At 66.3% G+C, this 20,462-nt stretch overlaps 2 protein-coding genes across 2 annotated transcripts; both read left to right on the plus strand.

The window, feature by feature from the left end:
* The first annotated feature begins 2,763 nt into the window (after positions 1-2,763).
* Positions 2,764-8,014, plus strand: LOC121498551 (ly6/PLAUR domain-containing protein 2-like). Its single transcript, XM_041768561.1, has 3 exons — positions 2,764-2,843; positions 4,678-4,776; positions 7,599-8,014. Exons 1-3 carry the CDS (start codon positions 2,792-2,794, stop codon positions 7,805-7,807), a joined length of 360 nt encoding a protein of 119 aa, XP_041624495.1. The 5' UTR covers positions 2,764-2,791; the 3' UTR covers positions 7,808-8,014.
* An 8,677-nt stretch (positions 8,015-16,691) lies between these two features.
* LY6D (lymphocyte antigen 6 family member D) lies at positions 16,692-18,324 on the plus strand. The gene is made up of 3 exons (XM_041769550.1): positions 16,692-16,797; positions 17,524-17,622; positions 17,808-18,324. The coding sequence occupies exons 1-3, from the start codon at positions 16,746-16,748 to the stop codon at positions 18,041-18,043; spliced, it is 387 nt and encodes a 128-aa protein (XP_041625484.1). The 5' UTR covers positions 16,692-16,745; the 3' UTR covers positions 18,044-18,324.
* Positions 18,325-20,462: the final 2,138 nt, after the last annotated feature.

Here is a 20,462-nt window from a genome sequence, read left to right on the forward strand (position 1 = left end):
GAACCCATGAGCTACACCCATTATCTGGGGGGGAGGGGTGATCCCAGAGTCTCAGGCTCTCTCCCCATCCACAGCTGCTCTGCTGCACATTCATACAGGCACAGGTTACCTACCGAGTAGAGCTGCCTGGGTGCTGGGGGTGGGAAAGTGAGAAGCAGGTCTGAGTTCAATGAGAGGAGGGTTGTAGTCAGTCGCCCAAGATGGCGATGGCGGCTTGCGCACGTAGGGATGGGCTCCCCTTCCCTGGAGCCCAGCCAGGGCCCTGCTAAAAGACCTGGAGAATCTGTCAGCCACTGAGCACGCATCTGGCCTCTACTCTCTGGCCTCTGAGCTGGATCTAGGGCCAGCCCTTGCCTTGTGCTCCTATGTCATGGCACCAGTCTGGGCTCTACCGCACCCCTTCCAATTCTGGAGGCAAAGTAAGCAACTTTCTCAGGCCTGGGCTGAGAATGATGTGGAGTCTGGAAAGGAACTAAGTTCTCAGAATCCAGTCCCCATTTCAGGACAGCTTCACGCAGGATAAGGGTTCAGGCGAAGGAAGCCAAGGACCGCTGAGCAAGGCCAAGTGTGCTGTCACGGGCCATGGCTCCAGGAGGTCACCAAGCTCAGAAGGGAGAGGAAGGTGGGAGGAGCGGGGTCAATGGAATGAAGTGTATTGGATGGTATAGGAGGAGCTGACTGAGCAGAATGCAGAGAGTAGACAGGGTAGTAGATGGAGCGAGACAAAGTAGACAGAGTGGATGGAGTGGGTGGGGGGATGGAGGGAATGGAGGGATGGGCGAGGGAGGGATGAGGGATGGGGATGAGGGAATGGAGGGGATGAAGGGATGGGGAAAGGAGGGAATAGAAGGATGGGGGAAAGGAGGGGATGGAGGGGATGAAGAGGATGGAGAGGATGGAGGGTATGGAGGGGGAAGGAGAGGATGAGGGGATGGGGGGATGGAGAGGATGGAGGGGATGGAGGGGGAAGGAGAGGATGAGGGGATGGGGGGATGGAGAGGATGGAGGCGATGGAGGGGGAAGGAGAGGATGAGGGGATGGGGGATGGAGAGGATGGAGGGGATGGAGGGGGAAGGAGAGGATGAGGGGATGGGGGATGGAGAGGATGGAGGGGATGGAGGGGGAAGGAGAGGATGAGGGGATGGGGGGATGGAGAGGATGGAGGGGATGGGAGGATGGTGGGGATGGAGGGATGGTGGGGATGGAGGAGATGGTGGAGATGGAGGCAGTGAGGGGGAGGTGAGTGAAGCGCCAGGCATGCTTGGACACTGGGCTCGGCCCCAGCGTCGCCCCCACTACCCCGGTCCCCCGTGTCTGTGTTTGCACAAGGTGGCCGGGGAGTGAGCAGAGCGCGTGCTGCACTGCAGGTCCTGTGAGCAGGTTCCTGAGGACGGAGGCCGCCCTAAGGTCTGGGTGTGGGCCAGTGAGGCTCAAATACCCTAAGGCTGAAATTTGAACGTTCTAGAAGTGTTAAAAAAAGGTGACATAAAACGTCATGGACAAAGTTACCATCAAATAAATTGATGGACGTTTGGACGCCCGGTCCTGGCAGTGTCACTGGGCGGCGGCCGTTCGGGAGCCCGTCCTCCCGGGGTGTCACCTGTGCGCCCTGCACGGGCCCCACATTCAGCCCACAGCCCCCCACCCCCGCCGCCTGTGCTCCCGCCCCACCTCCACCCCCACCGTCCTTTGTGGCCCTGTGTCTAGGGACGGCACCAGCGGCGCAGCCCAGCAGAGCCTGGACGCAGACAGGAATACCCGGTCTAGGACCGTCCTAGACAGAGATGATTCTGTCCGGGAAGGAAAGAGGGGACGGCGTTGGGACGTCAGGCCGGGCCTGGTGGAGGGCGCAGGGTGTGTGGCCCCCGTGGATGCCCAGGGGAGGCCAGGGGAGGCCAGGCTGCCTGGGTGGTCACCTGCGGGCTCTGCACGGACTGGAACCGTCCGAGTTGCGTGTAGGGTGGTGGCTCTGGCCACAGGGGAGGGGACTCCAGCCACCAGGAGAGAGAGCCTGGTGACCCTGGGAGGGGATGGGTGAGCACCCACCCTCAGCCTCTGGAACTCCAGCCAGACCCCAAAAGCGCACCTGGGACCCGCCTACTGTGTGCAGGCTGTTTCCTGCATCTTCCAGGGCTCCCCGGGCGCCAGTGGGCCCCAAGCCTGGCCTGGGGACCTGGAGCCCTGATTCGGGCCCCCTGAGGTGCCGGCCTACCCCTCTGGCTCTGCCCATCCCTGGCCGGATGCTAGGGGGCAGGCTCTCAGGTCCTGCCTGAGCCTCCTGCCGGGATCAGCATTTTGTCTGAGCCCCGTGTGGTCGGCCTGCATAGACGTGGAGATGTGCGGGCCCAGAGCCTGCCTCCAGCCTCCAGTGCCTCAGTGTCCCCGCCACAATGGGCTTGCTGACTCCCGATTGCCCAGGGACGGGCCCGGGGGAAGGGCTGTGCTCACTCAGAAGGGTTGTGACCCCCGAGCCCTGAGAGGGGACGCCACCCGCAGGCCATCAGGCCTCTTCCTGCTCCCCAGCCTGACCTGGGGCCTTGCGATACCTGCGGGGACCCGGATGCCAATGGCTCCAGACAGACAGGCAGAGGGGGCGCAGGCGACCTCGTGAGCGCCCCCGGAGCCCGGGGTGGGGCACAGGGAGGCCTGGCAGCGTGAGTCAGGCGGGCCTGCCGCCCCCAGCGCAGCTCCGCTAAATTACTAGGTCTGCGCGCGCCGGGGAGCCGGCCCTCGGCCCTATAAAGGCCCGGGTGGCGGCGGCTGCCCAGACCCCGCCGGCGGCCGCCCCGCGATGAGGCCACTCCTGCTGTCTCTGCTCCTGGCTACTCTGTGCGCTGACCTGGGTAAGGGCTGCTGACCCGGGTGCGACAGACGGGGACAGACGGGGACAGATGGGTGCTTGGCGGCCTGGCCCCCATCCGTGGAATCTGCGGGGAGCTGCAGGGAACGAGGGGAGCCCGCGTGGCTGCTCCTCTACCAGCCCGACCACACACTTTTGTGTCTCCGTGGGCAGTTTCCGGTCTGGCCGCCTCTCGTGAGGTGAAAGACCCCGGGGAGGGGGCCCGAGTCTCCAGAGCCCTGGGCTGGCACTGGGACGAGCTAGTAGCCGGGTGACTGCTGTCCTGTGTCCCTGACATTCCCGGGGGACAGAGCTCGGGCGCCCAAAGCAGGAAAATGGGTTGGCCACACCCTTGCAGCCCCAGCTCTGCCTCCACTGATGACTTACTTGTGTGACCTTAAAAAGCACCTGCTGCTTTTGGGGCTACCGGAAATGGGGCCTGGGGAGGGGGTGATGCAGCCCGTGATTATCAGCTAATTACCATCCAGGGATAATAGCCTCACAGCGTCCCCTGAGTGGAGGTGGGGGAGGTGGGGCCTCCAGCCCTCGGGGACCAGACCCAGCCTGGGGGAGGCTAGAAACAGGGAGGGGACGCTTGGGCGGGCTCTGGGGACAGGGCAGGGGACCAGGCGCTGGTCAGAAGAGAGGCCGGCACAGAGGCGAGGATCGGCCGCCGGGGAGGCCCACTGAGGCTCTGCCCAGGCACCCCAGCCCGCGGGACTGCTCCAGTCCCAGAGGGGAAGCCGAGACCCTACAAGGTTCTTGTTCAGAGGAGCCTAGGACCCAACCCCAGCAGCACCCAGGGCCGTAGGAACGATGGCTGGGGGTTCGCCCAGATGGACAGGCCTCTTTTTCTTGGAGGGTTCCAGAACCCTGACCTGGGAAGCTGGCCTCGGAGCCCAGGTTCTGAGCCTGACTTGATTGCCTGGACCCCACCCCCGGGTGCCGGCTCTGAACGTGGGCACCGCCTTGCCCCAGCACACCGAAGGCCCCCCAGACCCGGGGCAGAGGTGCCCTTTCTGGCAACACAGCCCCTCCATCCTGGGCAAGGCTCCTGGCCTTTCCCCAACCCCACTGCCCTGTCACAGGTCCAGGGACACCCATTCCAGGAAGCCTTCCCAGATGGAGCCCAAGCTCTGTCTGAGCCAGGAGTCCCACAAAGTGTCTATTGTACCTTCCCCTCCATCCCACTCAGGCATGTACCTCGCTTGGCCAGCCCCGGGCCCCCGAGCGCCTCCTTGCTGTCGGAAACTGGGGCCACTCACACGGCACGTGGGGTCGGGCCAGGGCCCTTTGCTGTCACCTCCGCCCTGATGGGTCCAGGCTGGGGTCGCTGGCAGGTCCCAGGCAGCAACGGGCAATAAGGAAACAGCCGGGAGCGTCCACGGGAGGCCCAGCTGTGCTGTCCGGGCAGCAGACCGGGCCGGGAGCCGAGTGCGTGCGCTCCATCCCATCCTACAGGGAGGACTCTGCTCCTCGGAGAAGGGCAGGGACCCTGAAACGCAGAGCCCACATGCCTGAGTTAACTGTCCTCGTGTCACCCCAGGCCGCCCGCCTCCGTCCCAGGGTGGCCTGCAGGCACCCCGGCCACAGCCCGCACCCTCACTCCTGCCGAGCGTCCCCGGCCGGTGTGGGGCACCTGGGTCACCGCCCCCAAGAGTCCAGCCCCACCCCAGGGGACCAGGAGCATCTCTGGAGGGTGGGTGGGAGGAAAGCGAGGCTCAGGGAAGGCCAGCTGGGCAGTGGCCGTGCGGCAGGCAGCCGGGCCCAGACCCCAGGTACCCCCCTCCGCCGCCCCCCAGGGTCCAGACTGACCGGGGCCTGTGCTTTCCCCCCAGCCCGGGCCCTGCACTGCCATGTGTGCTGTGGCCACAAGGACTGCGAGTCTCTGGTGGAGTGCGCCCCAACTGACAACTACTGTGTGATCACGCAGGCCAGTGAGTACCCCGTGCCCACCCCACGGCCCAGCCAGGGGCCCACCCGGGGCCCCACGCACCCTGGCCCACCCTGGCCCTCCGCGGGTGCTGGAGGTGGCAGGGACGGACCGTCCCACTCTGACCCTCCCCCGGGTTGGTGGCGGGTGGGGTAGGAGCAGCTGTGCCAGCAGCCCCGCAACTACCCCGTCAGAGTCAGGCCGTACGTGGCCTTCCAGCTTGAGTTAGCGAGAGGGAGTCCGGGTTCGAGACGCGGGAGTGGGGAACAGGCCGACGAGGGAGTTGGCAAGGCGAGGCCTGGAGGGAGGCTGGCGCCTGGAGACCCGGTGGGGACAGCCCTGCAGGGCCGCCCGGGGATAGCAGAGAGCACCGTGGGGCCCCGCAGCCCCCGCCCCGGGCGCCTCTCCCCTGCCACCCCTGGAGCCCGCCTCCTCCATTCCCCGGCTGCCTGGGCCTCAGAGGTCACATGGCGGGAGTCTGAGCGGGACAGGGCTGCCGCACTGCGGTGACCCCGAGGAGCGGGAAGCCTGTTGGGTCTCAGACGGCTGGACAGGGCAGTGGGGAGGCTGGCCGGCAGGGACAGCAGGCACGGGGGCCTCGAAGTGATGGGAGCTGCAAGCCCCTCGCCGCTGGGAGAGGCGGAGGCGCCACGGGACACGGGTGGGTCAGCGCGGACAGCGGCGTGTGGTCCCGGAGGCCCGGCAGGCAGCAGCATGTGCTCCCCGTTGCCGTCCATGGTGTCCTGTGTGTGGCCGTCCCGCAGCACCCGCAGACGCCCGGCAGGGCAGCCAGGCCGCCCCTCCGGGCCCCAGCTCCCTAGAGACCCACGGCTTTCCCGCAAGGGTCACAGCCCCCTAATGACGAGGACACGTGGTGTCCGGCCCTGGGTCACAGCTGGACCTCGCCCCCCGCTTGGCCCGGGGCCCCTGTGAGGAAGCAGCACGAGGCCCTCAAGGCCCCGCGGGACCCTCCCCCGTCAGGTGGAAAAGGACCCTGCCCAAGGACGTGCCACTTTCTCAGGGGCGAGGGGACACTGCCCCACTTCTGGCCAAGCCCTGGGCGTGGGGGGCCACAGCCAGGCTGCGCTCCTTTCGGTCACCCGGCCGACAGCCCCGAGCCCCTGGGGGCGCTGCGGGCTGGGGGCCTGGCACGGCGGGACCTGTGGCTTCTTGGCCTCAGGCGGTGTGGGGGGAGGTTAGACCACTGACCTGGACGCGAGGGGGCGGGCGGGAGGGCGGCAGAGGGGCTGAGGGGGCACCGCTTCTCCCCGGGGTCCCCAGCGAGCCAGGAGCCCCCATGGACTCCCTTTGCCCTTGAAGCATCTGTTCTGACGCCCTGGACAGGGCCAGACACCCTGAGGGCCCCCGGCTCCGTCTCTGGGGCGGGGGCTTCCTTTAGACCCCCCACCCCGCCATCCCCACCGTGGTCCCGGGGCTTGCTCCTCACTCCCCAAGCAGGTCCTCCGGGTGAGGGGAGCAGATGCGCTGACCACTGGGCGTAATGGGGTGCCCGGGATGACAGTGGGGGACGGCGTGCTCCTCTGAGACCCCGCTCCGTGGGGGGACGGTGCTGGTGGGCGGGGGGAGGCGGGACAGATCCCGGGGCAGCACCCGGGGCTGGGGTGGGGACAAGACGCCCTGGCTGGTGTGAGTTGGGCACAGGCAGCGGCAGGGTACTCACGCCCACCTGCTCCCTGCATCACCCGGGCGCCTCCAGCAGGTTGCGGGGACGGCAGGTGGCAGGGGGTCCTGGCTCCCTGCTGGCGATCCCAGGGGAGGGGGAAGGGGGAGGACTGGCGGGGTAGGAGGCGGCCACACGGGGGCAGGGTCCCCGGGGAATGGCTCCTCGGGGGGCACCCGCCCCGTCCCGTTCTGCCCACAGATACACGCTCCTGATTCCGGTAACCGAGCGTGGGCCTCACCACCTTCCTGTTTAACTGAGGAATGTTCTGGGCCTCGCGGCATCCTGCTCGGGCCGGGGCTCGGGAGGGGGACTGTGCAGGGCGGCTTCCCGAGGGCTGGGCCTGCCGCCAACCCCGAGGCCCGAGGCCAGGCCCCGACACCCTCCTTGTCCTGCCGCAGGGCGTCTGTCCCTCCGCTTTGGGCGAGTCAGGGCTCCGACTCCTCGTGCTGCCCCCCCAGCCCTGACGCCGCTGCTCGCTACCTGCCGCCAGGAGCACGTAGTCCACAGGCTCCGGTGCCGCGTGGGAACTTAGCTGATCCCGATCCCCAAACAATCTCGGAGGCCTCCGAGTTCTCTTGTCCTCCATCTCCCGGATGAGGAAACCGAGCCAGAGAGATCGGCCCAGGGAAGCACCCCGGTTCCCAGGGCCCCACTGGCCGGTGCTTCTGGAGCCCTGTGCACAGCTGCCCCCGGGGCGCAGGAGCCCGGCCAGCGGGTCCCACGGGTGGAGGTGTCCTGCCCCCGGGGCCTCTCCCAGTGCCCTCCTCAGGCACTTTCTGCCCCCCCACCCCGTCCCGGCCTCCCCCGCCCACCATTCCCCAAGGCCTCTCAGTCCTGGACCAGGTGGGTGCGGGTGGGGCCGGGCCCCCCTCCAGACCCCGAAAGTCAGACGCAGGAAGGAGCCCAGGCATCTGTGGGGGGTGTGGGGATCACTGAGTCCCACAGGGGCCTGGCCTGAGGGTGAGACGGGGCTCTCCAGACCCACGGAAGGAACCCCCAACCTCAGAAGGCTCTTTGGGGCACTCATGTTGGTGCCCCAGGAGCCCTGGAAGGGCCCAGGCCATGGGCCTGCCTCCCCGAGGGCTGGCTGCGTGGGGGCGCATGGAGCAGCCACCCATGGGCCCTCGCCCCTCTCTCCACAGCGAACCCCGGTGGCATCCTGGTCATGAAGTCCTGCGCCCCCGTGTGCCCCAACAGCACCATGTCCTCGGACGGCCGCACCCTCTCCGTCTCCTGCTGCCAGGGCAGCCAGTGTAACCGCGCGGCCGGGGGCCTGGCGGCCAGTCCCGGGGCCCTGTGGCTCGGCGCCTGGGCCTGCCTGCTGGGGCCGCTGCTCCGGGCGGCCTGGTGAGCCCGCCCCCGACAGTCGTTCCCAGGCACCCGGCCACCTGCCCGCCCGCAGGGACAGTCCCCGGCTCCCCTGCCGTGCCTCCCCCTACCCCGGGATACACCCAGCCCCATCCTGGGGCTCCTACCCTCCTGCAGGGAACCCACCTCCAAGGGACCCTCCGCCCTCTCTTGGGGTCCCGGCCACGTGGGAGTGGGCAGGGCACCTCCATCCTCCCTGGCGCCCTCCGCCTCATTTCAGGGGCTTCCCCTGGGGGCTCGTCCCCCAGCTGCCCTGTGCACGGGGTGGGGAGGGGCGGGGGTCTGGGCGTCCCCTGCTCCGGCCACCGCTCGCCTCCCACCTGCATCCGCCCGCCCTCCCCTTCCACCCCTGACTCACATCTCGGTGGGCACACTCGCTCCTCGTGAACCCCCCAGGCCTCCTGCCAGGCCCCCCAGGCGGTCCTTCAGGGGCTCCCCCCACTGCCCACTGCCCGACTGGAGATGGGGTGAGGGGCCCTGCCGGGTGAAGGAGGCTCATTCACGGTCCCCTGGCTGCCCGTTGTGGGGGCCAGTCCGAGTTGGGTGTCTGTTCTCACCGGGCGTGGGGGGCCGCCCGCCTCCCCCAGAGGCTCCTGTGACAAGCCCACCCCCAGGACAGCTCGTAAGAGCAGAATAAAGCTGCACATCCTGTCCTGTCCCCATTCTCTGAGGTGTTGAATCTGGGGGTCCCTCTGTACCCCAGAGGCAGGAGAGGGGCACCTTTCGGGGGCTGGGAGCACTCTGCAGGCGTGAACTCAGAGAGGAAAAAGCACACTCCCCTCGGACCCAAGAAGCCAGCACCCACTCCCACCCGCTTGGCCTTGGGGTCGCAGGGGTCCCCCAGCATCCGCGGTCAGCCCTGCACTATGTCCCACAGCCCCCACCATCCCGCACCCCGGTCAGGGCCCAGCCAGGTCCCCAGGGCTGTCAGCTGGCCAGGCCAGGGCCTCCAGTGCCGCTCCCTCCCCGCTGCACAGGGCGTCTCCTCGGGCCCCGACGGGGCCTCCTGTTCCTCACCTTTCCCTCCCCCCACATCACTGACCCTTGCGTCCCTCCTGGGGGCTGAGGGCCGACGTCATGCCTGCTTGGCAGAGCTAGGCCCCCGCCGCCCGAGTGCCAAGGCCGTGGGGCTCGTGACGGCGGGCGCTGCCCTAGCTGGGCGTGGACCTCGTTCTGGGAGCCCAGCGGCAGATGTGCGGCTCCCACGCCAGCCTCCCCGCCGTCCTCTCTCAGCCTCCGCCCTCCCACACCCAGCCGCGTGCTCCTGTCCGTTCCCGCGGCCACCCTCTGGCCTTGCAGAGCCACTGCCCCCCAGTGCCTGTGAGCCCGGTCTGCCGGGGTCCCCCGTGCCCGTGACGGTCCTGTGGCGGCCGCGGCCCTTCCGTCGGGGAGCACAGTGCTCCGAGGGCGGGCGGGGAGGCAGGCGGGTGGAGGACGCCCGCCCTCCTGCAGGGTTCCTGCGGCTCTGTGCATCTGGAAGGCAGGGAGGCCGAGCGGGGCCTGCCTTGACACAAGGAGTGTCAGCGTCCCCTCCGAGCCTCCAATACGATTTCCCTTGGTGGCCGGGCCTCCAGGAGGAGGCGGGCATGGAGCCCATGTGAAGTGGTGGCCTCGGGAGCCAAGCTGGGTCCCGGGGTTGGACCACCCCACGCAGCCTTGGAAGGTTGAGTTTCTCTTCCTGGGGATGGAAATTCCCTCTCTTGACTCCTGTCTGACCAGCCTTCCCTCTAGGGCAGGTCCCACCCATACAAGTCCCAACGGAAAACCCCACTGGGTGCCACATGATGGCCCATGGCCTCCTCCTCCAAGAGCTTCTGCTTTCAGAAGTCGGGGTGGCGCCAAGAGAGGCTTCCATGCGAGGACACTCGTTTCCTTGCTACACCGGACACTGAGGCACAAAAGCCTTTCAGACTGAATTCCGGGCTGGCAGAGTGGTCTGCCCCAGAGCCCGAGTCCTCTCCGCCCCGGCCCTGCCCGGCCTGCAGCACGGTCTCCAAGTCAGTAGACACTCAGCGCCTGCTGCATAGCCGGACGGGAACAGACACGGGCGGCAGCCAGCAAGGCCTTGCCGGGGCTGGGAGGGAGGGTGGGGAGTTGCAGGGGTTGCCGGCCGCTCAGAAGGGGAGGTGACAGCTGCGATCCCGACCCCGGGAAGCCCGTGCGGAGGACAGGTACAAAGGTCCGGAGGTGAGAAAGGGCTGGAGGGCCTGCGAGGAGGCCGCGCGGTGGGAACACAGGGTGGGCCGCAGGTGCGTCAGCTGAGCAGGGAGCTGGGCTGGGGACAGAGCAGGATGCTCAGGGAGGAGCCTGTGGGGTGTCGTGGGTGTGGGGCCACAGCCGAGGACTCAGACCTTGACCTGTGACTCCTGAAGTGGCTAAGGGCACAGGCAGGAAGGCAGGGCGGGCGCTGGAGCTCAGAGAGCTTGGCCGACGTGCAGAGAGCAGCACGGCAGTGGCCAGCCTAGCGGCCTTTGTCCTGGCTGTGTGCCCTGGGGTCACAGTTGGAGCTGGCTCCCCGGCCTGGGCTCAGCTCTGGGGGTTCCTGGCCCTCCCCGCAGCATCTCCTGCTCCCCGAGGAGCAGCCCTTCTCTGTTCTTACATAATATTCTCAGGGTGAGGTGGCACAAGCCCCTTGATCCCCTAAGCTCTTTAGGCAAAGTAATGAGCTCCCTGGCAGGCCCAGCCTGGGACCTACTCCCTGCCCTGGGGAGCCTGTCCCCACACCCAGAGCAGGTCGCAACAGCATGCAAACCCCCTGGACCAGCACTGGGTGCCAACGCCGGGCCCCTGGGGCCACCTGGCTAAGCAGGGTGTGGCTGAGCTGGGCTGGCCCAGATTCAAAGCTCAGCAGCTGCCTGAGGCCCAGAAGAGCAGAGGCTGGGTCTGCTCAGCGTCTAGGCCATGCGAGGACAAGGCGCCGTTCGCCCCAGGACACCTGGCCGATGCAGACACAGCCCGCCAGCTCTCACCGTCCTGTAGCCCGACAAGTGCCCGGAACCCCATCTATCAAATGTGGGGTTGGAAAGAGGCCGAAATCCGGGCCTCGCTGCGAGATCGGAGCCCTCCCCACCCACGGACGGTAGTCCCCACCTGAGAACTTTACCAGCTGTTTCCAAAACATCTTTTTTAAAAATCCAATTGTCCTGGCGGTGTTTTAGTGGGGCTTAAAGAGTGTCAGGACCCAACAAGGGGCCATTTCCTGTTCCCAAGGATAAGGGACAAATGAGAGGGTTGGGGATTCTCCAGGAAAGGGATCTGCACTGCTCCGTGTAAGAGGTACTAGTGGATAGAGACGGACAGACAGACCGACAGGGCACACGATGTATGTAAGATATTAATTCTCCTCTTAAGCATTAGGATCAATGATGTCCTCTCAAAGCCACCCCCAACTTTTTATACAATCTTAAGTAAAAAGAGCGTGTCTTGGGACACCTGGGAGGTTCAGTGGGTGAGCATCTGCCTTCAGCCCAGGGTGTGATCCTGGAGTCCCGGGATCAAGTCCCGCATCGGGCTCCCTGCATGGAGCCTGCTTCTCCCTCTGCCTCTCTCTCTCTCTCTCTCTCTCTCTCTCTCTGTCTCTCTCTCTGTGTCTCTCATGAATAAATAGGATCTTACAAAAAAGAGCACGTCTGCACGTTGGGTGTCACAAGTCCCAGTGCTGCTCGCCAACCACTTGCAGACCTAAGGCTCTCCGAGCCCACACTGGGTTTCACTCCACAGTTTGAGAATCACTGTGTTCTCTTCTCACATTTGTGCATGTCAATGAGAAAGGGAAGAGGGGACAGGAGAGAGAGACATCATGGTAACTATTTCCTACAGGACACATACGTTGTGTGAATGGATGAGTGGATGGATGGATAGAATAATGGATAAATAGATGAATGATAGATGGGTGGGTACAGGGCTGGCTGGCTGTGGGTGGGTGGGTGGATGCATGGACAGATGGAAGATGGATGGATGGATGGATGGATGGAGGGACTAGTAACTGATGGATGGGTGGATTACGTAGGTGTAGGTGTTCACTACTCTGGAACTTACACCTGATGCCATCATGGAGCTCAAGGGCTTAGACCCACAAGCTCAGGCTACACAAGCAGGAGGAGCAGTGAGCAGTGACACAGCAGAGGCGAGAACCTCGGATAGAACATGAGCACAGGGACACCTCGGGGGCTCAGTAGCTGAGCGTCTGCCTTCAGCCCAGGGCATGACCCCGGGGTTTCGGAATCAAGTCCCACGTCGGGGCCCCCACAGGGAGCCTGCTTCTCCCTCTGCCTGTGTCTCTACCCCTCTCTCTGTGTCTCTTGTGAATAAGTGAATAAAATATTAAAGAAAGAAAGACCATGAGCAGCACTAACACTCTGTCTAGAACCCCAGAGGGAGCTTTCCTCACATGGAGAGAACAAACCCCCACAGGGTACCCAGTTCTCGGGTTCTCTGGGCCCTGCAGTTCTGGGGTTCCATGCTCTGCAAGTCCACACTGCTAAGAGCCTGCTTTCTTGGAGCTCCGAGGTCCCCAAGGCTGCTGTGGCTCTGTGGCTCTGTGCCCACGCCCTCCACTTCACGAAGGGACACAGTCCTCACTCTGAGAGCTTCTCCTCCATCACCAGGTCCCCTGAGTCCCGGTTCCTCTCAGGGATGCAGCCAGGGAAACTGATATGCAGGGCCCACGCCAGACCTCTGCTGGTGCTGGGTGCTGGTGCTGATGTTAGGTGCTGTGTTGGTGCTAGGTGTTGGTGCTAGGTGCTGGTACCGGTGTTGGTGCTAGGTGTTGGTGCTGGAGCTAGGTGTTGGTGTTAGGTGCTGGTGCTGGAGCTAGGTACTGGTGCTAGGTGCTAGGTCCTGGTGCTAGGTGTTGGTGCTGGAGCTAGGTGTTGGTGTTAGGTGCTGGTGCTGGAGCTAGGTACTGGTGCTAGGTGCTAGGTCCTGGTGCTAGGTGTTGGTGTTAGGTGCTGGTGCTGGAGCTAGGTACTGGTGCTAGGTGCTAGGTCCTGTGCTTGGTGTTGGTGTTAGGTGCTGGTGCTAGGTGCTGGTTCTGGTGTTGGTGCTAGGTGTTGGTGCTGGAGCTAGGTGTTGGTGTTAGGTGCTGGTGCTGGAGCTAGGTACTGGTGCTAGGTGCTAGGTCCTGGTGCTAGGTGTTGGTGCTGGAGCTAGGTGTTGGTGTTAGGTGCTGGTGCTGGAGCTAGGTACTGGTGCTGGAGCTAGGTACTGGTGCTAGGTGCTAGATCCTGTGCTAGGTGTTGGTGTTAGGTGCCGGTGCTAGGTGCTAGGTCCTGGTGCTAGGTGTTGGTGTTAGGTGCTGGTGCTAGGTGTTAGTGCTGGTGCTAGGTGCTGGTGCTGGAGCTAGGTGCTAGGTCCTGGTGCTAGGTGTTGGTGCTAGGTGCTGGTGGGGGCAGAGATCCTGTGGGGCCTCTCTCGGGGGGTTGCCTGCCAGGCCTGAGAACTGGCTGGCGCTCCTGGCCTTCAGGAGCCTCAGGCTCCAGTCCAGCCGTTCCCGGGGATCAGGCTATGCCCAAGGCAGGGCAGGGCTGCCCGTGTGCTGCTCCCTGGATTTGCACTCGGGCAGAGCAGGGGAGGAGGCCCCGCACTGGCCGCCAGGGTTCCAGGGGATGATCTAGGACAGGTGCAGGCCCTGGGAAGCAGGCGAGAGACACCCAGGTCTAGGCCTGCGGTCCTGTGTGCAAAGGTGAGTGTCCTGCACGGGAGGGGGGTAGGGAGGTTGGGCACGGGGGAAGCGCCCCGGGCCAGCTGGGGACAGAGTCGGGGAGGAGCGCAGGCCCCGCTCTGGTTCCCACTGGCTGGCTGGGTGATCCTCTGTGTCATCGGAGGGAGGCCCTGGCTGTGTGTGCAGGTTCGTGAACGGAGGGGCAGAGCAAGCCTGACTCACGGGGTGCTCACCTCAGCCCTGCTGGGGAAGGAGGGGTCTGCCCCGCCCGAGCCCCTCCGCGCCCAGACCCAGGCCCGACCCCCTCGTCCTTGCCCCCACCCCTCGGCCTCCTTGATCATCCCAACACATGGGGCCCGCTGGCCTGGGCCCCACATCCCCGGCTCATCAGGGGTCCTGGGGGCGGCCTGCCTTTCGGGTCCGGCTCCGTCCCGCCCTGAGCATGGTCCGTCCGTGGTGGGCGCCGCTAAGTGAGCCAGCGAGCGGGCAGGTGTCGAACCCCCGCGTGCGGGTGGCCAGCACTCACCCTTGATGCTGAAAGTGAAGAAGCCTTGTCTGCAGGCCCCAAGGTTTGGGGGGTGCCTCGGACAGAGCCCACCTTGCCCGTCCTGGTGCCCACCCTCACCCACAGCGGGGCAGGGCCCACGCAGCTCAGGCTGCGTTTTCAGGTCTGGAGTGGCCACTGTCTGCACTGACCCCGGCGCTTCCCTCTCTGGGCCACTTGTCCCCTTTGTGTGACCCCAGTGACCCCACAGCCGAGGGGTCCAGGCCTCGCCCCCCCGCAAGGCTGAGACCCCGGGGAGAGGTGGGGAGGTGGGAAGGCAGGGCGGGGCCGGGGGCGTGGGCAGGGAAGCACGGCGGGTGGCAGCGGTCTGGGCTTGTCCCGGCGCCTGGCTTCCTGGCCCTCCGAGTTCGGGAAGCAGACAGGGTGCGGGGTGGGGGTGCCCGTCCTCCCGGCCCCCAGCCCGGGGCGAGTTCTGCGGGCTCCAGGGACTGGGTGAGAGGGCTTGGGTTCTGGAGAGTGGCGGCTTTCTCCAGAGGACAGGAGAGGCCATGCGGCACAGAAGCGTCCGTTGGGCTCCACCTCACTCCCGGGGTGACGTGGGCGGCGCCGGCAGGGCCCCCTTGGGACTCATTTCCTTCCCAGTAAAAGGATGTGGGGAGGGTGCAACCTGAGAGGCCACGATGGCTACTCTGTCCCCTGAAATCTGCCTCCAAGGTCGGGCCAACCAGGTCACCCCCTGCAGGAAGCCCTCCCTGCCTGCAGCCTTCCCAGGATTCCTGCTTTGAGAGCTCCTGCGTGGCAATCGCCCACTTTCTCCCCAAGTCAACTGCGTGGGGGCTGCCGTTGATGGTTCTGCTAGGAAGCCCCGGGACACGCAGCTCGCAGCTGGTGGGCAGCCCGCGCCCTCGCTGGCAGTCCCGTCAGAGGCCCGGGCTTGCTCCCCGCAGAGCCAGGAGCCAGCCGCCCCCTCTGCCTTGGGCGGTGCAGGTGCGCGGGCAGTGAAGCCTGCGGTGGCCGCGGGGACGGGCCGGGTGTGCAGGGGTCTGCCCAGCAGCCTCACGTCGGAACGTCCAGCCCCGGTCGGCCCAACACCCCCGGACCCCTTAGCTCTACCAGGCCCGACAGGAAATCCAATCCCCCAAACCTGTTTTTCTAGTAGCTTCCATGCCCCTTGGCCTCAGTGAGTCACCCCTCCCCACCTACCATCCCCCACCCCATGCCAGTCACAGCCCCGTCACTGAGCCCTATGTCTTGCATCCGACGTCCACCTGCCCGCCAAGGGCTGTGCCCAAGGAATTTGAGAAGGCCTCAGAGCTTCGAGGGAGGGCGCGGGGTCCCCCACGTTCCCTGCCTTGTCAAGAGAGACCCCAGCTACCCTAACTAAGGCCCAGGGAGCCGGGAACCAGCTCGTGGGATGGGCTCACGATGCTGACAGCCCTTGGGGGCTGCTGCTTGCACCCCTCCCTGCCCACCCCCGGGTCCTAGGAGAAACCCCATACCACCCCTCCACCGTCGGCCCGGGCCTACCAGGTCCAGTAGCATCTCTAGGGAGGGTAGCACCTGCCCGGACCCCCAGGACCGTGACACGGCCCACCTCACCCACTCAGGGGCCGGCCTGTCCAGGCCCCCCCAGTGGGGGAAGGGCCAAAGCTCCCCGATCTCCCCGGCCTGAGGCCGTGGTGCTCCGGAGAGCTGTGGGCTGGCCCTGGCCCTGCCCTCCCTCCAGCCCAGGCCGCCCTCCCTGCAACAGGCCCTGCCCCTCCAGGACTTGCAGGGCTGGGGGCTCTGCGCTCTGGCCCTACTCAGCGTGGCGGTCAGTGAGCCTGGTGGGGTGGGGCAGGGGCAGGGGCAGGGGCAGGGACCGGGGCAGGGGCAGGGGCAGGGGCTGGGGCAGGGGCCGGGGCAGGGGCAGGGGCAGGGGCTGGGGCAAGGGCAGGGGCTGGGGCAAGGGCAGGGGCTGGGGCTGGGGCTGGGGCAGGGCAGAGGCCGGCCTCTGTGGGGCCCAGCCACATGGCCCAGCAGGGTCCGCGGGGCACAGCAGAACAGCAGTGGGGGCCCAGGGCCAGCAAGCCGACAGGGAAGGGAGCGCCCCACCCCTCCGCGATGCCCCTGGTCCGGCGCTCACCTCTCTGCAGGCACGTCCAGCAGCCACACGCCTGGCCTGCTGCCTACCCCGCTCCAGGATGGTCTCTCCCTCCCCGGACTACGCTGAGGTCCCGACATCTCAGCAAGATGCCTTGATCCCGAGGGGGTCCTACCCCAGGGCTCCACGGGGGGGACCTAGCAATCCTGAGCCCCAAGCCCAGGAAGGCAGGGCCAGGGCCTACTCCCGCCTCGCTAGCCCCGTGGGCACAGCTCTGGGCACCCACAGGGCACCTGCGTGGGCTTGAGACTCTTATCTGAGGGTGAGAGGGGAAGGTCAGAGAGAAAGTGATCTAGGGCCGGACAGACAGCCAGAGAGAGAGGACGATGAGGCAGCGAGCGCAGAGCCAGCGAGGCCTCTGTCCACAGCCCGGAGACGGGGGAGGGCAGACCCCTGCCTCGGGGGACAGGCAGCCGGGGACCCAGGTCCCCCCGGGTGGCAGGGACAGGGGCAGTGGTGCGCTGGGTGGTGGGTGTGGGCCAGCCAGGGTGGGGCGCGTGGAATGCCGCTGCCTGGCTGGCTGCCCACCTCCACCCCTCCCACCAGCTCCTGCCCCAGCTATAAGGCCTCCAGAGAGGAGGGGCCCCCACTGCTCCCAGAGACGCCCCAAGATGAAGACGGCCCTGCTGCTCCTCGTTGCACTGGCTGTGGCCGCCGGGCCAGGTGGGTGAGGGCCCGGGGCGGGGTGGGCAGCGTGGACACGCACGGAGGCCTGGGGTACCAGCCTTCAGGCTCAGGGTATCCCGGACTCAGGGGATGCCACACTCAGAATTGGAAACAAAATGAACCCACATCTTAACTTAGTGGAATCAGACTTAAAGTATCGCGGATCCGGGGAGTCTTAGACTCGGTCCCGGGATCAGACACGCAGAGGGGGAGAGAGAGGCGGGGAGCGGCTTGAGATGCCCCCACCCAGGAGAGCCAGCGCCCAGGCCATCCAGCCCTGACTCTCTGTCCCCGGGGAAGTCCCTCCTCCCGGGAGTGCAGTGTGGTCAAGCTGAGGCCCCTGGCCCTGACTTAGCCTCGGGTCCTCGTGACCATCGCTGCCCGGTGGGGACAGGCTCTGGGGAGGGGGACAGTAGTCCTGGGCTGCGAGCTGCTCTGTGTAAATCTCAGAGCTCTGTGATGCCCTGAGGGGGCCCCAGCGTACCCCACATCAGCCACCTTCCCACCAGTTCTCTAGACGCACAGGCACCTCCTCGAGGCAGGAGGGGCCCCAGGGTCCCAGCAGCCGAGGACTGTCCCCTCCTGAACTCCCGAGGCTGAGTGCAGGACAGGAACCCCGGCAGGGCCTGGGGCTCCGAGGCGCCCAGCCTCGGGGTGGGTGGGGTGGCAGAGGGCTCTGTCCAGACTGTGACCTCAGACCTCCCTGCACCCACCGTCCCCCAGCCCGGGCTCTCCGCTGTCACGTCTGCTCCAGCTCTAGCAACTGTGAGAAACCCCAGAACTGTGCGGCCAACGCGCGCTACTGCAGGACCAGGACCAAGGGTGAGCGACGGGACCCGGGCGGGAAGGGGGCCTGCGGGACCCCCCAGGGCTCTGTCCAGGCGCCGCAGGGGACGGGGCTGGATGATTGGCGGGAGGACGTCGGGGATGGGTGGCTCATGGCGGTGATGGGGGCCGGAAACCGGGACTTGGGGTGCGGGGTGCTGACGGGGCCCGTCCGTCCCCAGTGGAGCCGCTGCTGGGGAACCTGGTGGAGAAGGACTGCGTGGAGGCGTGCACGCCCACCCACAGCCTGCAGGGCCAGGTGAGCAGCGGCGCGGCGGCCACGCAGTGCTGCCAGGACGACTTGTGCAACAGGAGTCTGCAAAGCAGCGCCCCCGCGCACACCCTGCTCCCCAGCACCGCCCTCGGCCTGGCGCTGGCCCTCAGCCTGCTCACCCTCTTCGTGGCCCCCAGCCTGTGACCCCCGGGCGAGGCCCCCATCCCTTTCCGGGGACCTCCGCGTGCCCCGCCCGGGAGAGGCCCCGCCAGGCGGTGAGGGGAGGTTCCGATGGATGTCCGGGTGGGGGCCCGCAGGGGAGCTGGTGACCCCGAGCCCCTCCCCCGAGACAAGAGGAAGCACTTCCCTGAGCAGCAGGAGGGGGCACAGGGGGCACTCGGCCTCTGCCATCCGCCTTCACTCTGCTTGGTTTCCATTTATTTTTCTACTTGAACCTCCGCATAGGAATAAATGACTCAAAACCAGCGTGGCTGTGCCTGTGCTTCTCCGGGGTGCGGGGAGGGGGGACACGCGGCCACGTAGGCCCCCAGGTCCTGGAGCTTGTCACCCGGGGCCAGTCTTGGCATCGTGCGTGACCCCTGAAATGCCACCGTCCCTCTTCACCTTCAGAGGAGACACAACAGTCCCCGCAGCCGCGGAGCAGCGGGAGGCTCCTGGGAGGCCTGCTGGGAGCCCAGGGCAGAAGGCTCGGGTGCTCCTTCTGCGCCCAGCCCGGAGGGTCAGGGACGCACGCGCCACCTCCGCCTGGGGACGTCGGCCCCAGGGCTGCTGAGCCACCTGGACGGGAGGGAAACATTCCTTGGCCCAACTGCCTGGATTCTGGGTCCCTGCCCGGGTTCTGGGCCACCTGCCTGGGTTCTGGGTCCCTGCCCGGGTTCTGGGCCCGCTGCCTAGGTTCTGGGTCCCCTGCCTGGGTTCTGGGTCCCTGCCTGGGTTCTGGGTCCCTGCCCGGGTTCTGGGCCCACTGCCTAGGTTCTGGGTCCCTGCCTGGGTTCTGGGTCCCTGCCCGGGTTCTGGGCCCGCTGCCTGGGTTCTGGGCCCCCTGCCTGGGTTCTGGGCCCTTGCCCAGGTTCTGGGTCCCTGCCCGGGTTCTGGGCCCGCTGCCTAGGTTCTGGGCCCCCTGCCTGGGTTTGGTCCTCTGCCTGGGTTCTGGGTCCCTGCCCGGGTTCTGGGTCCGCTGCCTGGGTCCTGGCCCGCTGCCTGGGTTCTGGGCCCCTGCCCGGGTTCTGGGTCCGCTGCCTGGGTTCTGGGTCCCTGCCTGGGTTCTGGGCCTGCTGCCTGGATTCTGGGCAATTGGAATAATTGTGTCTGTGAGTGTCCAGCACCCAATTGATGCCAGACAAGGAGCCTTCCCTGCTCCTTGGAGGACCAGAGGCTCCTGGGGGCTCGCTCCTCCTCTGGGGCAGTCACGGCACTCTCAGGCCTCATGGCGGGTCAGACAGAGAGACCCAACTCAAGGGCCGACAAGGAGGCAACCCGGCTGGTGCTTGGCTGAGGGGTGGCGGAGATGGGAGGCCCAGCCAGGAGCAGGAGGAGCCGGACCCCATATGGTCTGAGGACTCTGGTGAAAGGGAGGAGCTACCTCCAGAGCTACCTGGCACCAGGGCCCGGCCTGCGTGCCCTCCCGGCAGCCCTGCGCACGGGCGCCCCCGTCTGACACACCTGTGACCCGGGTGGCCCCCCCCGCCCCCCTCAATCTTTCCCCACAGCTTTTCACCATCTAACATACTCTGGTCTTAGTTTCATCAAGGGACACTCGAGGTACAATAAACTGTACGCACCTAAAGGGCACGAGGTGCTGGGCCGTCACGCGCCACAGGCCGTCCAAACCATCGCTGCACTCGAGGGACCGAGCGGGAGAACGGCTCCCCTCCACAGCTGCCCGCACCCCTGTACGGGCCCTCCAGCCTCCCCTGCGCACCCGCCCCAGGCGGCCACGGATCTGCTGTGTTCCCGGGGCGGTGGGGGGGTGTCTTTGTGACCCCTCACACCCGGAAATCCCCAGCGCCGCGGGTCAGCCCAGAGCTTCCAGAATTCGACCAGATGGAATCGGACAGCAGGCCTTCTGCGGCGGCCATCCTCTCTCACTCGGCAGGGTCCTGGGGTGCAGCCCCGCTCCAGCGCGTCTGGGTCTCTCGCCCCTACTGGGCCGGGGCCTGGTGGGCCAGCCACCGAGGGGTCCATCCTCGCCTGTGCCCAGGCAGCCGGGAGGTTCTGGGCCTGAGCTCTCAGGGTGACGTTGCTATGACCATTCACATCCAGATGTTTCCTCTCCCTTGGATAAAACCCAGGAGTGGGGTGCACGGGGCAGATGACAGAGGGACCCCCCCCTCTGAGCGACCACCAGACTCCTATTCTCCGCATGCCCCCGGCAGCGGAAGAGGGTTTCTGTCGCTTCACGTCGTCGCTGGCACTAGGTGTTGCCAGTCTTCAACTGGAGCCGTCCTGGTTTCGGGGGTCCTGGGGTCTCACTGCGGGGTTCGTTTGCCCCTAACTAACGCTGAGCATCTTCTCACATGCGTCTTCGCCGTCTGGGTATCTTCTTTGATAAACTGTTCAAATCCTCTTACTCCCTTGTTTCTTTTGGGTCGTTTGGCTGCTT

This window comes from Vulpes lagopus, chromosome 9 (genome assembly GCF_018345385.1).
Source record: "Vulpes lagopus strain Blue_001 chromosome 9, ASM1834538v1, whole genome shotgun sequence".
Taxonomy (NCBI): Eukaryota; Metazoa; Chordata; class Mammalia; order Carnivora; family Canidae; genus Vulpes; species Vulpes lagopus.

Bases quoted from the DNA above. Each gene is read 5' to 3' on its own strand.
- LOC121498551 (XM_041768561.1), top strand. From the start codon at position 2,792: ATGAGGCCACTCCTGCTGTCTCTGCTCCTGGCTACTCTGTGCGCTGAC. The intron at 2,844-4,677 runs GTAAGGGCTGCT...CTTTCCCCCCAG, and splicing joins TACTCTGTGCGCTGACCTGG to CCCGGGCCCTGCACTGCCAT. The intron at 4,777-7,598 runs GTGAGTACCCCG...CTCTCTCCACAG, and splicing joins CTGTGTGATCACGCAGGCCA to CGAACCCCGGTGGCATCCTG.
- LY6D (XM_041769550.1), top strand. From the start codon at position 16,746: ATGAAGACGGCCCTGCTGCTCCTCGTTGCACTGGCTGTGGCCGCCGGG. The intron at 16,798-17,523 runs GTGGGTGAGGGC...ACCGTCCCCCAG, and splicing joins GGCTGTGGCCGCCGGGCCAG to CCCGGGCTCTCCGCTGTCAC. The intron at 17,623-17,807 runs GTGAGCGACGGG...GTCCGTCCCCAG, and splicing joins CTGCAGGACCAGGACCAAGG to TGGAGCCGCTGCTGGGGAAC.